Source organism: Acanthochromis polyacanthus, chromosome 11, assembly GCF_021347895.1.
Source record: "Acanthochromis polyacanthus isolate Apoly-LR-REF ecotype Palm Island chromosome 11, KAUST_Apoly_ChrSc, whole genome shotgun sequence".
NCBI classification, from domain to species: Eukaryota; Metazoa; Chordata; class Actinopteri; family Pomacentridae; genus Acanthochromis; species Acanthochromis polyacanthus.
Genome location: NC_067123.1, coordinates 3,103,219 through 3,117,314, shown reverse-complemented (window position 1 = coordinate 3,117,314; position 14,096 = coordinate 3,103,219). Strand labels below are relative to the sequence as shown.

General features: G+C 41.3%; 1 protein-coding gene across 15 annotated transcripts in view; it reads right to left on the bottom strand.

The window, feature by feature from the left end:
- The window catches only part of LOC110957345 (zinc finger protein 665-like), a 67,963-nt gene extending 56,485 nt beyond the window's left edge, over nucleotides 1-11,478 (bottom strand). For 4 of the 15 annotated variants that reach the window (XM_051955949.1, XM_051955954.1, XM_051955956.1 and 1 more), the window contains exons 1-2: nucleotides 11,308-11,475; nucleotides 7,637-7,707 (exon numbers count right to left, since the gene is read on the bottom strand). In XM_051955949.1, coding sequence (XP_051811909.1) covers nucleotides 7,637-7,684 — 48 coding nt within the window. In that variant the 5' untranslated portion in view covers nucleotides 7,685-7,707; nucleotides 11,308-11,475. Of the gene's footprint in view, nucleotides 1-7,636; nucleotides 7,708-11,307 lie in introns of those variants that run through there. The other 11 variants (XM_051955951.1, XM_051955952.1, XM_051955962.1 and 8 more) reach the window with 9 other exon arrangements.
- Nucleotides 11,479-14,096: the final 2,618 nt, after the last annotated feature.

Here is a 14,096-nt window from a genome sequence, read left to right as displayed (position 1 = left end):
GTCAGCTTCATTTTTTTGCAGTTTAGCTTATTGCATATGACAGTTTGCTAACTGTTATTAAGTGAGTGTGTGTCGTCTGTTGGAAAGTCTGATAACAGCATGAAGGAAGGACCTGTGGTAACGCTCCTTCACACACCTGGGATAATCAGTCTGTCATTAAAGGAGCTGTCCAGTGCACTCAGAGTGTGTCATGCAAGGGGTGGGAGATGCTGTCCAACAGGGATCTTTCTCCCACCACCTACACTGGATCCAGGGGAGTACCCAGGACAGGGCAAGCCATCTTGATCAGCCGATCAAGTGTCCTTTTCCCCAGCAGCTGTGATGCTGCTGCACCAGCAGACTACTCTGTAAAAGATGGCTGATGCCACCACAGAGTCATAAAAAGTCTTCAGGAGTGTCCCCTACACCCCAAAAGACAGCAGTCTCCTCATTAGACAGAGTCTGCTTTGACCCTTCTTCTAAAGTGCTGTGGTGTGGTCTGACCAGTCCAGTTTATTGTTCAGGTGCACACCCAGGTACTTGTATGAGTCCATTCTCTCCATGTTCATGCCCTGGATGTTCACCAATGGTGGGTGTGTGTTACTGCGCCTGTGGAAGTCCACCACCAGTTCTCTGGTCTTTCCTGAGTTGATCTGGAGGCAGTTCCGCTGGCACCAGTCCTCAAAGTCCTGGTTCAGTTCTCTGTACTCCCAATCATCATCATCTGAGATGAGAACGACAACTGCAGTCATCAGAGAACTTCTGCTGATGACAGCTGGCTGAGTGGTCCATGAGGTCTGCAGTGTACGGGGTGAAAAGAAACAGAGCCAAGACCATTCCCTGTGGGGCCCCTGTGCTGCAGACCACCACGTCAGACTCACAGTCCTGTGTCCTCACAACCTGTGGTCTGTCTGTGAGGTAGTCCATTATCCTACCCAAGAGGTGGTGATCCACCCCTGTGACCTCCAGCTTGTCCCTCAAAAGAACCAGCTGAATCGTATTAAAAACACTGGAGAAATCAAAGAACATGATTCTAGCAGTACTTGCAGGCTTCTCCAAATGGGACAGAGCTCTATCCAGGGGGAAGATGACAGTGATTGCAATCATGTTTAAAAAAAAAAGCTGGAGATAAGATCCAGGGCGAGTCACTATGTAGTGCAGGTGAGGAGTTAAAATCCTGCCATGGAGCACAAAAGCTGCAGACATGCTATTGCATCACAGAGGTTACTTCACCCATCAAAATCATACATGTTGCATACAGAGTTGCCTACCATCCCCACTATAGCTTAGCATGTAATGAAAGTCCTCACACAAACAATCAGCTACCGTAGTCCAGGTCAGACACCCATGCTCAAGAGATTTGTCCCGATGCTCTGTGGTGTATCTGAGGACAACATCACAACTGTGGATGCTGCACAACTCTCCCTCTTCTTTCACAAAGGAAAAGATTTTCACCACATTCCACCAAGCAGTGATGCACTCCATCAGCACCTCCTTCAAGTACCTTATCAGATAAGAAAAATTTGTGTAGGGACATGATATAAATATGGCTAAGAATAATGGAGGGCCTTGGTATCACAAATCATGTTTCTCTTTAGAGTGGACATGTATGGGGCAAGGCACCTGTCCAACACCATGTGACATTTTTGCTGTCTCTATGAGGATGGCAGCAGGGTTCCCCAGACTCTCCACCAACTCCTGTCTACACTACAACTGCCACTACTTCAAAGGACTTGCCAGATCTTGTCATGTGCAAGTTTAAGACAAGCTGTAAGGCACCTTGCAATTGCTGCATGCAGAGGCTGCTTTGCATGTCTTTCTGTAGATGTCATGGCTCATGTTCCCACAGTTGTGCAGACATCTAAATAAAATCACCTTTGTGATGTATTTATACCAAGCTATTAGTTGTCATCAGTAAAAAAATGTAGGTATGGCATTGCCTACTTCTAAAATGCAAACATACACTCATGGAAATAAATGTTAGACCACCCTTGTTTTCCTCAATGTCTTGTTCATTTTAATTCCTGGTACCACTAAAGATACATTTGTTTGGACAAATATAATGACAACAACAAAAATAACTCATGAGAGTTTAATTTCAGAACTGATATCAGATATTTTCCATGGTTTTCTTGATAATAACCAAAATCACTTCAGTTCTTCAATGCTATGGCATTGTTCTGCCAAAAAAAAAAAAAACACAGCTTTTAGGATTCCATGTTTCCTTTTCTGTCTGTTTTAGTCCCATGATCCACACAGGAGTAAGTACTGATCCATAACCATTGTTTGTGATGACTGCAGCCATAGGCGTCAGTTTAGGGGGGGACGGTGGGGACGTGTCCCCCCCACTTTTTATCAGGGGTCCCCCCCCCCACACACACACACACACACACTTTTAAAAACAAACTGACGCCCTTGACTGCAGCAATGCAGTCATCACAAACAATGTTGCCTTGGTGAAACTTCATGTACGATCTTGTGACGCTGGATGGTTGTATGAGTATGTATGTGTTGATGAGTCAGTGTTTGATTGCTGCTAATTGACATATACTAAAATCCAATTCTGGATCGGTTTTTGAAGAATTTAGGACATTGTAACATGGTTAAAAGCTCTTAAAATGTACGTTGAATGACATAGGCCCTTTATTAATATTTTACATTCGAAAATAAAGGCAAAACTAAAATGTAAGTGAATAAACCGATTAATAAAAAATAATAATGGACCGATTAATCGATTATCAAAATAAACATTAGTTGCAGCCCTACTGTAGTTATGAACTTGTCTCACTACTCAGTTTCTTAGCATCCATAATACACATATTCAACACTTTAAGTTGTATTAAACTATTGAGTTTTAATTTGACTGTGTTTTTGTATGTGTTTTTTTAAATAAATTGCATATTTTACCTTCAGTTGTCATGGTGAGGATAATATCTTTTTTTGGCCTTGAAATCTATTTTATTGAATTCCTTGACCCCAAAAATGTTATAGCTAACAGAAGCAAAGATATGGGCCTCTCCATAGATATACATAGAAAGGCTAGATAGCTTACAGACGCTGTGAGCCAATGAAGGCTGAAGTCGCTATGCGGCAGCCATCTTACCTACAGGGATGACAACAGGAAATTTGGATTTCAGCTGAAAATTATTGAGTGGGGGGTGGATTTATAGCAAAATAGTAGGGCTGGCCCGAATAGTGGTTTCTGGCCTCCGAATATTCCGGCAGTGGCAGTGGAGACGGCCCGAATATTCGGATCCGTTCGTCTGGTCTCCCGGGTCCACATTTTGCCCTCGTTTAGTCTTTAGTTAAACTGAAGAATTCCCAAACACCGGTCTTCAGCATCTTGTCTTGTGTTTATGCAACAAAGTGAAGCGTGACTTCAGAGTCTGCAGCAACCCGGCCATTCGGGTGGTGTTTACAAACACGAATGGAGGAGCCGAGATGAGCCGAAGAACACGGCGGAATGAGCCGAAATGGGCCGAAGGCGCAGGGAAGAGACGAGCTCCGATATTTTCGTCTGGGGGGAGGAAGGGGTGATAACATGGACATATGTGTATATGTTATAGACATATGTGTATACACACGTGGACAAAATTGTTGGTACCCCTCAGTTAAAGAAGGAAAAACCCACAATTCTCACTGAAATCACTTGAAACTCACAAAAGTAACAATAAATAAAAATTTATTGAAAATTAAATAATCAAAAACAGCCATTACTTTTGAATTGTTGATTAACATAATTATTTAAAAAAACAAACTAATGAAACAGGCCTGGACAAAAATGATGGTACCTCTATAAAAGATTGAAAACTATTTGACCAGAGTGACATGATTAACTCAGGTGTGTCATTTAATTGACATCACAGGTGTTTCCAAACTCATAATCAGTCAGTCTGCCTATTTAAAGGGAGACAAGTAGTCACCCTGCTGTTTGGTGAAAAGGTGTGTACCACACTGAACATGGACAACAGAAAGCGAAGGAGAGAATTGTCCCAGGACATCCGAAAAACAATTATAGACAAACATCTTAAAGGTAAAGGCTATAAGACCATCTCTAAACAGCTTGAAGTTCCTGTGACAGCAGTGGCTCATATTATTCAGAAGTTCAAGACCCACGGGACAGTAGCCAACCTCCCTGGACGTGGCCGCAAGAGGAAAATTGATGACAAATTGAAGAGACGGATCGTTGGAATTGTATCCAAAGAGCCCAGAGCAACCTCCAAAGAAATTAAAGGTGAACTCCAAGGCCAAGGTACATCAGTGTCAGATCGCACCATTTGTCGTTGTTTGAGCCAAAGTGGACTTCATGGGAGACGACCAAGGAGGACACCACTGCTGAAAAAAACTCATAAAAAAGCCAGACTGGAATTTGCAAAAATGCATGTTGACAAGCCACAAAGCTTCTGGGAGAATGTCCTTTGGACAGATGAGACCAAACTGGAGCTTTTCGGTAAGGCACATCAACTCTATGTTCATAGACTCAAAAACCAAGCATACGAAGAAAAGAACACTGTCCCTACGGTGAAACATGGAGGAGGCTCAGTAATGTTTTGGGGCTGCTTTGCTGCATCTGGCACAGGGTGTCTTGAAAGTGTGCAAGGTACGATGAAATCTGAAGACTATCAAGGCATTCTGGAGAGAAATGTGCTGCCTAGTGTCAGAAAGCTTGGTCTCAGTCGCAGGTCATGGGTCTTCCAACAGGACAACGATCCAAAACACACAGCCAAAAACACCCAAGAATGGCTGAGAGAAAAGCGTTGGACTTTTCTAAAGTGGCCTTCTATGAGCCCAGATCTGAATCCCATTGAACATGTGTGGAAGGAGCTGAAACATGCCATTTGGAGAAGACACCCATCAAACCTGAGACAACTGGAGCTGTTTGCTCATGAGGAGTGGGCCAAAATACCTGTTGACAGCTGCAGAACGCTCATTGACAAATACAGAAATCGTTTAATTGCAGTGATTGCCTCAAAAGGTTGTGCAACAAAATATTAAGTTATGGGTACCATCGTGTGTATGTTTATGTGATCACAGGACAAGATGAGCCGATGTGGGCAGAAGACGGAGGGAAGACAGTAATACTGCATATTCTTTCTGCCCGGTGACGTCTGACGGCGGCGGTGGCGTGGGGGGCGAATATTCGGATACCAAATTAATATCCAGATAGTGCCGTAGTGAACGAATATTCGGATATTCGGGTCCAGCCCTATAAAATAGAAGTCATTTAGACTGATAAAAATGATCAAAACCATAATAATACTAGACTTAAATAAGTCAGTAAATTCAATGAAAAGTTAACTTACTTGTTCTTCAATCTTTTCTCACTATCTTCAGTTCAAAAATATTTCAGCAATCTATGAGTTCTATACTACTATGTACACTATATACAAGTCAGTTCACTGCAACACTCCTATTTTGCCAATTTTCTTCTCTTTGCAGCAAGCTGTGTAAGTCTCTGGACAGCCTTCCTTTTCAACTGCTGCTGGTGCCATTCCCATTGGAACTTATTTTTGACACTTTTGTCCATTTCTGCGACTAATGACTCCTGATCCTTCGTTAAAAATCTCATTATTCCACTGAAGACGATACCAAATCTCCAAATATCCGAGTCGAACACGCCACCATAAATTTGTGACAAAGAATGCTACTGTGGTGGGTTTACATAATTCACCCACAGAACGTTGGTTGTTGTCGTGGTTCCGCACGGACTGTTTTTTACGTGGTTGTACTTCCTGGTTCTGGTTTTCTCGCGTGTGCTGTGTTGTTGGGACAGTGATTTGTTTAATGTCAGTAAAGAAGTTAGCTCCTGTGTTCGACACTAAGCCTCCGTTTCTTCAGCGCTACACTACGAGCAATTTGACTGGTCCAAGCTTCAAGCTATCCAATCGCTGGGCCGTTTACAATCAAACGATAGCTTCAGTGAAAATCTAGCTTCAGGATTTCGCGGGAGTGAGGCTTGAGTTTCGTTAACATCGGCGACAATAAAGTACCTAACCCCCCCTAAAATTTTCTCAACGGATTTAGACGATTCACAGAAATGTTCAAATTTGAAATTAAATCGGTGGAAACCCCGCGGATCCGCGGAAAATTGCCATCCATGTACCTAGAGGCTGCTGGCTCACTGATAACATTAATGCCTATGGAGCATGTACTATTTAATTAACCATAGCTTGCTCAATTTTCAACCGATTTTTAAACGGTTTGATTTGTTATAAACGCCAGAGATGTAGTTATGTTGTTGCATATTTACGGATAATTATAACCATGGACTTCAATATTAAATTAAATAAGATACCAAGATATATGAATTATTGATAACATTTTACACCCTTCTTACCTTTAACGTTAATGGTAAGGGCAAAAATACTGAGCTAAGTTATGATATTGTTGGGGTAATTCATGTAGCCTTTGCTTGAATGCCATTATGAAAACCTAAACAACAGTAACATGTTCAAAGAAATGTGAAAAAGAAATATTCAATGATTATTATGTAAACAAATGGTAGAAACATTTCTAAAACGTCAAGGTCAAAATAACTTGTATTATACAAGTACAAATCCACTAAGTCAGTAACAATTATCCTAAATATGTCCCTCAAGTCATTTCTTACGAGTGAAAAGTGATTCCACGGGCTCTTGTTTTGAAGGAAAGTTCATTTGAGCATCCATATGCTGCACAAAAGTGTGGCATCTTGGACTGTCGGGGGGTATTTTTGCAAACACAAAGCCAGCCAGTTACTGTATCACAATTAATCTAAATCTAGGATATATTTCACTAATGAAACAGCTTGGGAATCATGTTAAAACGAAGGAGTAATTACGCGTTTCCCACCTGTATAGAATTAAGTCCAGGTTACTTTGTAATAGTCCAAGTGGCTCACATGTCTCATTCACAACCTCTTGTTTCTTTGCTAGCTAATGCCCAACTGCATCCACACAAACTGTCATTTAGACAAAATATGTTGTCACAAAATTATAATTGGTCTCACGGAAACCTATATAATAATTGAAACTCCCAGATTGCAGCCTTTCAAATGGCTGCAACAAACACACAACTATGCAGCAATTTTCGAAAAGAAAAACTGCAATTTCAACAGGTCTGCGCGGCCTGAATCATAGCCATGTTATTAAGGTTTTTAATAAACCAAACCGTTTGTAAATCCGTCAAGAATTCAGCAAGTTAAGTGTATTTTTATTTTGTGTAGGTCGCTCACCTTCCATCCACTACTGTAGAGCGCTCCGGAAAAGTCCCCCGAGGTAAGATGGCCGACCGGTGATGTCGCCGGCAAAAGTCCCATCAGCCATCTAAGCCTTTCTATGTATGTCTATGGGCCTCTCAAGGACGGTCGGCGACTATTTTTAAAACGACCGCCAAAGCGTGATCTCACTTGTGTCTTGGGATAAATTTTACTTCTATGACCCTAAGGTACTTCCATACCAAAGGGGGCCATTGCATCATGATTTGAAATCAAAAGCTACTTAACCTCCCTACTTTCTGAGCCATCCACCACTTTATCCTCAGTTCAGCTGCCTCTGCAGAGCTGCATCTCTCCAGCCAATGTTACCTGGCTTTGCTTGGATCATCTGTCCAACTGGAGCAACTTCACACATTTCAAATAAGAAATTAATGACTGATATTACAGTCATATGTTTCTCACTTTTTGTGAAGATTTCATTGTTCCTCTTCTCCTCCTCAGCTCCTCCATCAGACTCTCCTCCTGCCGATCACCTGTAACATCAAACACATCTTCATTAGGATACCACTCTATACACAAGTGCCAGAGTGTCCTATATGTTCATCAGCCAACACAGAGGACACATTTCAACTCAATAGTTGACTTTTAGCTCTTTTCAATTTCACCTAAAATTCATACAAATGAACTTAAACCGTTAAAAATATGGAACACAGACAGAAAACAGGCATGGAAAAAGAGAATAAAGAGAATATAAAGATGCTGCTGCAGGTGATTCAAGGCAGAAATGCTGGTAGAAAACTGTTCATGTTGTAAGTTCCTGTATGCATTTTACTGCTCAGTTACCCTCAATAAAGCCATTTATTTCTGGTTCAGTATATAGACAGCTCTCACTCTGTTCTTTGTATTCTCCCATAGACTGCTTTGCACTCTGCGTCACCTGTACCTTCAGAGCTCTGAAGAAAAGAACAACAGACAACTTGGATTCCTCTGATTTATTGCAAAGAACAAAAAGGTTTTGCCTCCAACAGCTTGTTATGAAAATGATTGAATTAGATGATTGAATGTTTTTTTTATTGTAATACTGTGACTGTTACGGCCACCAGTATTGGTGTGCCGTTTGATTCTTGAGGTGGTGTTCCTGTTGGACCTTTGTGTGGGGGAAGAGTTACATGTGTGGGTTCAGCTGTGGTTGTTTCAGAGTCTCTAGGAACTCATCTGCCAGCCATTCCAGCTGATGACACCACAGCTGACGACCTGCCCTGCAATCCGGTTCTCTCCGCCCTCCGGCCGTCCTGATTGGGCCACCCTCCAGCTCACCTCCACCTCTGATCCAACCAGATGCAGCTTTCACCACACCTGCAACCTATATAGCTGCCACCATGCCATTAGTTTAGGTGGCTGGTACTTTGACCAGTCCACCCTGGTGCCTCTTTGTGTGTGTTTCGGTCTGCAGGTACGGTGGAGGGTTGGCGGGTACTGCAGACACTTCGATCGGTAGATACTCGTGGTGAGATCTGCCGACACTCTGGGTTTCTGTTGGCAGCTGCTATCTTGGTGTGGAACTTGCTGTCGAGAGGAGACTGAGGCTCAAATTAGCAGCCTGCCACTTTAGTGAGGAAGTCACTCTGTCTTGGAGTCTTTTAACTGTGAAATCAATGAGTGTGAGGCACCAGTTTTGTTTAGTTTGTTTTTCATTGTCACTTTTACGTTCCTTTGCTACGAAGCAATAAATCCCTTACCTAAACCAATAACATCTGGTTATTTTGTTGCATCCAGCCAACCCCTAGAGGTTGGATCGTTACGAGGTGGTAATACTGTGTGACGTATGCTAAAAGAGGAACGAGGAGACGAGCTGCTTGCACAGGAATTTGACGGATAACAAACCAGTGTGAACCCACTGCCTGTAGCGACCTAGAGAGAACACGTACCAAGATGTGGTTGGATTATTGCAATGTCCTTTTATGGGCTCTGCCAATGAAGAGTTTTCGTAGCCTGCAGACGTTCCAGAACCAGCAGCTCGCGTTCTGACCAGAACAAGTAAATACGAGCATATTACTCCAGTGCTGGCCTCTCTGCTCTGGCTACCTGTTCATGTTAGAGCACACTTTAAGGTGCTGCTACTAACCTAGAAAACTGTTCATGGAACTACCCCGTCTTATCTATCCAGCCTGCTGAACCCGTATGTCCCCACTCGGGTTCTCCGTTCCCAGGGGACGGGACTTCTGTATCTTCCAAAGGTCTGTAAAAAGACGGTTGGGGAACGGGCTTTCTCATTCCAGGCACCAACATTGTGGAACAGTCTGCCTGCTGAAATCAGGCAGGCATCCTCCATTAATGTATTTAAAACTAAGCTGAAGACCCACTTGTTTTCTCTTACATATGAATCCTAAATGGTTTGTTTTACTGATGTCTTTGTATTGTTCTGTTTTACCTGTTTTTATTTTTGTGTACAGCACTTTGACGGAAAGAGCTTCATAAATAAAGTTATTATTAACTCATGTTTAAGTGTCCGTACAAAGCTGTGCTATTTTCACCCTTTGCCAGTCACTTGTTCACACTGTGTTCTGTGCATGTTGATTCCTTGTGGCAAGTAAAACTTTGCTTTGACTTGAGACGACTCTGGGGATTAATTTGGAGCGGTCAGGACTGCACTAAAGAATTTTCCTGACACAGCCGTACATCAGAGCTCTGAAACTTTAAACTTCATTTATTTACACGTGATATTGAGGAAGTGCATGGAGGTCTGTTACCGTCCCACAGTGAAGGAGACGTGGAAATCTCTTTTCCTTCTTGGGCCAAATAAAAGTGGAATTAATGTTACTGACTAAATGTTCTCTGAGTTACATACCAACAGAATAATCCATTTTCAAATCAGTGTTCCACCAACTGCAGCACCAGCAGTGGAAACAGACTGGGCAGCAAATCAGGAACGAGGACACAAACATACTGATGGTTTCTCTGCATCACCAAATGAATGCATGTAGGTTCCCATGGCAACACAACTCAGACAGCGTGTGACACGGTAACTGCACGGCTTCAATCAGTGGGACAGCTAACATACAGCTCACAGTGATCTAGCTGTGCACCATCTGTTACCATGGTGACGTACTGTAAAACATTTTAAGCCAGTTAAACTTAGAAACAGAAGTTCACCTGCTGCCTTAAAAATGTCAGTAAACGCAACTTGAAAGTAACCATTGTTTCAACTCACTCTGAACTTATACAAGTTGTTTAACTAATAATAGTTTGTATTTTCAACTTAAGTCTCAAAGTTAAGTCGACTTTAGGGCTGCAACTAATGATTATTTTGATAATCGATTAATCGGTATATTATTTTCTTTGATTAATCGGTTTATTCACTTATATTTTAGTTTTGCCTTTATTTTCCAATGTAACATATTAATAAAGGGCCGATGTCATTCAACGTACATTTTAAGAGCTTTTAACCATGTTACGTCCTAATTCTTCAAAAACTTATCCAGAGTTGTATTTTAGTATGTCTCAATGAGCAGCAATCAAACACTGACTCATCAACACACACATACTCATACAACCATCCAACGTCACAAGATCTTAAATGAAGTTCCACCAAGGCAACATTTATACTTTAAAAACATCTTTCCTGTAGAGAAGCATTTTCTGGGCACCATTTATTTTAAGCTGTACTACAATAATATCACAAGTAAGGGCTCCAAAAGTAGTGAACTAAATTTAAGGTAGTAATTTGAAAATAGAAAGAAAACAGAAACAATTTTGCTGTTAACTGTATTTTATTTTTTCCAAATAAAAACACAAATTTCACTGAGAACGAGTTTTACAGCTTATTAACATGCTGTGAAACTGTAAACAAAACTCAAAATAAAGTGTCATTTCAGGATCCTAAATGGAAGTCACATTTTTAAGAGTTTATAAAAACTGAATATTTAGAGAAAACAAGTGCATTTTACAAATAATGTAAACATTAGTCTAATGAATGAATCATGAACTTTGCATTGCAGTGCAAAAATGTTAGCATGTCCACATGCTCTGGGCTAAGGCTAGCTCTCTTTTTAGAGGCTATATTCCCTGCTGCAGAAAACAGCCGCTCTGCTGGTGTAGTAGTGCTTGGTATACAGAGGTAGGACTTTGCTCACCTTGACAAAAAGGGGTACTTCACCTCATTTGACTTCCACCACTGTCATGGATTTTCTCCCTTGGAAACTGGCTTCTCACCGAAGTATGTGAGGACCTCCTGTCAGACTTTCCCAGTGAGCACACAGCCGCTGAGCGTGAGTCTATGACGTTGAGTGAATATCACGTGATCTAAAGCAAGGCAACCTATTGGTTGTTTGCTTCTTCTCCTGTAGTTCTGGTTGCGTAAAACCTACACTGGCTCATTACTGCCCCACCTGGTCACCGCGATTACAGGCTGGCTTAAAATATGCGTGAAACACGGCGCTTACGGTAAAAATAGACTTATTACTGGAGTGACAGCCTGTGCTTTGGGACGGGGAGAAGCTCACAGCTAGTGATGGCTGATCGAGGCTTTGTTGAAGCTTCAACACTTTATCCAATACATGCTTCATTACTCGAGGCTTCACTGACACTCAGTGCTCGAGTCGGACATCTAGTGGTCAATACAATGAAGCGCAATTGATTCATGTTTCTGATTGGTTCATGGATTGTTCTGGATTTGATTCGCCATGCACGTTCCTGTTCCACTACATTAGATGATTGTATCTGTTCTAGTGGCTACAATAATAATAATAATATTACCAGTAATAATAATGACAATAACTACTGAAGAGCCTGTTTCTTATTTGCCATGTCTGTCTGTAACCCTATATACTCTTCACTGATATTCTGTGTTATGAAACATTTAAACGGTGCTGCTACATTCATGAGATGTGCTCTATAAGTACAGACTGATGCAATTTTCACATGAGGCTGGTGCAAATACAGATGATATTATGGATTTTGGCAAAGTATGTCTTGGGTTAATTGGTAAAGAGGGTGTGCTTGTGTAACTGAATATGATTTTTTTGAACAATGTATTAACAGTTTTGTATGCAGGTACATATATGCATTGCAGTATACCTTACAAGACTTACTCAGTTATGCAAATATTTTTAACCATAATGTGGTACTTGCATATTAAACAGATCCTCATAAAATAAGGAAATGAAGAGAAAGAGATGGGGGAAAAAAAGAAATAAACATGTTCCCATACATGCAAATGCATAAATACAGTACTTTATACAGAACAGCAGGTAATCCTGTCATTCCTCTCATTATGGCACTTCCACGAGGTTTACATCACAACTGTTCATTCCACCTCATCACTTTCATCTGTTAAATTCATGGATTTCAAAAAAGCAATAAAGGGTCCCCACGCTTTCTCAAGCAAATCCTGTCTCCCTTTTCGTACATGTGCCACTCTTTCCAGAGGAAAGGTTATTAACATCTGCCTCACCCAGTCTACTAATCTTGGTATGCAAGTTTTTTCCAAAAAAATTCAAGTCATTTTTTAGAATGCAGGAGGCTTGAATCTATTATTATACGCTCACTCTTGGTGTACTTATGTCACCTTGGATAAAGTCCCAAAATAAAGTGAGCAGGGTTCATTGTAATATTTTTAGAAATAATATTTTCTATTGTTTGTTAAATCTTCCCCCAGAATTTTTTAACCTTTGGGCAATCCCACATACAATGGTATAAAGTTCCCTTTGCCTCATTACATTTAACACATAAATCTGGGATGTTGCTGTTAAATTAATTTAATTTAAATGGTGTAATTTATGTTCTAAACCATTTGTATTATAGCAATTTAAATCAGGTATTGATTGATTGAGTGTGGGCTTTGGTGCAAATCAGTTCCCAGTCCTCTGATGTTATGTCCATCTTTAGATCTTCTTTCCACTCTTTTCGTTTTTTTAACAGTCGTAGTTACCTTGATATCAGGCAGCAAATGGAAATTATGCCATACACAGGACCTTTTCCTGATTGGCTCCTGCTGCAGATCTATCTATCTATCTAGCTAGCTATCTATCTATACACTACTAACTGTCAAAGCAACGAACGGCAGCAACAAAACCAACCTACTCTGCGGAAAATCATTCAAATAAACGACACTATGGGATCTCCTATCCCGGAACACACTCAATCCCGCCAAGTGATTCACAAAACAAACCGAACCAATCAGGTGATACGAAGCAGTTGAGTGATTCAAACGTCACTGAAGTGATTCAAACGTCACGAGTCACATGACCAAATCAAGCGTTGGCACAGTGGCTCGATACATTACTTCATGAGCTACCGCGCATGTGTTGAAGCCTCGGGTAGCAAAGGACCATCACAACTCACAGCAGCACCTGCTGCTCGTTGAAAACAGTAACTGCAGAATGATCCGAGTTTTCCCGTCAGAGTCTTCAAAACAGCAGAAAAAATTGCTGGATTTGTCGCTAGGACGCTTTGGAAAGTCTCTAGATTTAGCGAGAAAGTCGCTAAGTTGGCAACACTGACTTTTAAAAGATAACTTACCTCCTCTCCGTGTGTGTTCTCCGAGCAGAATGTCGTGTTCCTCCGCCTGTCAGTTACACTCAGCCTGCGTGACATCGCAGCTAGCTTGAAAAGTGTGTCCCTCCGCAGCTGGAAGTAGTCCACTGCTGTTTTCTCTATCGTTTCGTCAAGCTGCTATTGAAATACTATAATTTGCCAAATTTAGAGAACTTGTGAGCATGATAGTTCTTAGATATCGTAGCTTTACAGTTTTATTTTTGACTAATTCCAAAATTGTGGCATTTCTTCAGCAGGACCCTCCTCCCCTCCCCCCAGCACCCCGTTTCTTTTTTCAAGGTTGAACTTGTTTTTGTTGTTTCCTGTCTCGTTTCGGGATTTTCTGTCTTGCTTTAGTCGTTTTGTGTATCATTTTTGCCGTTTTATG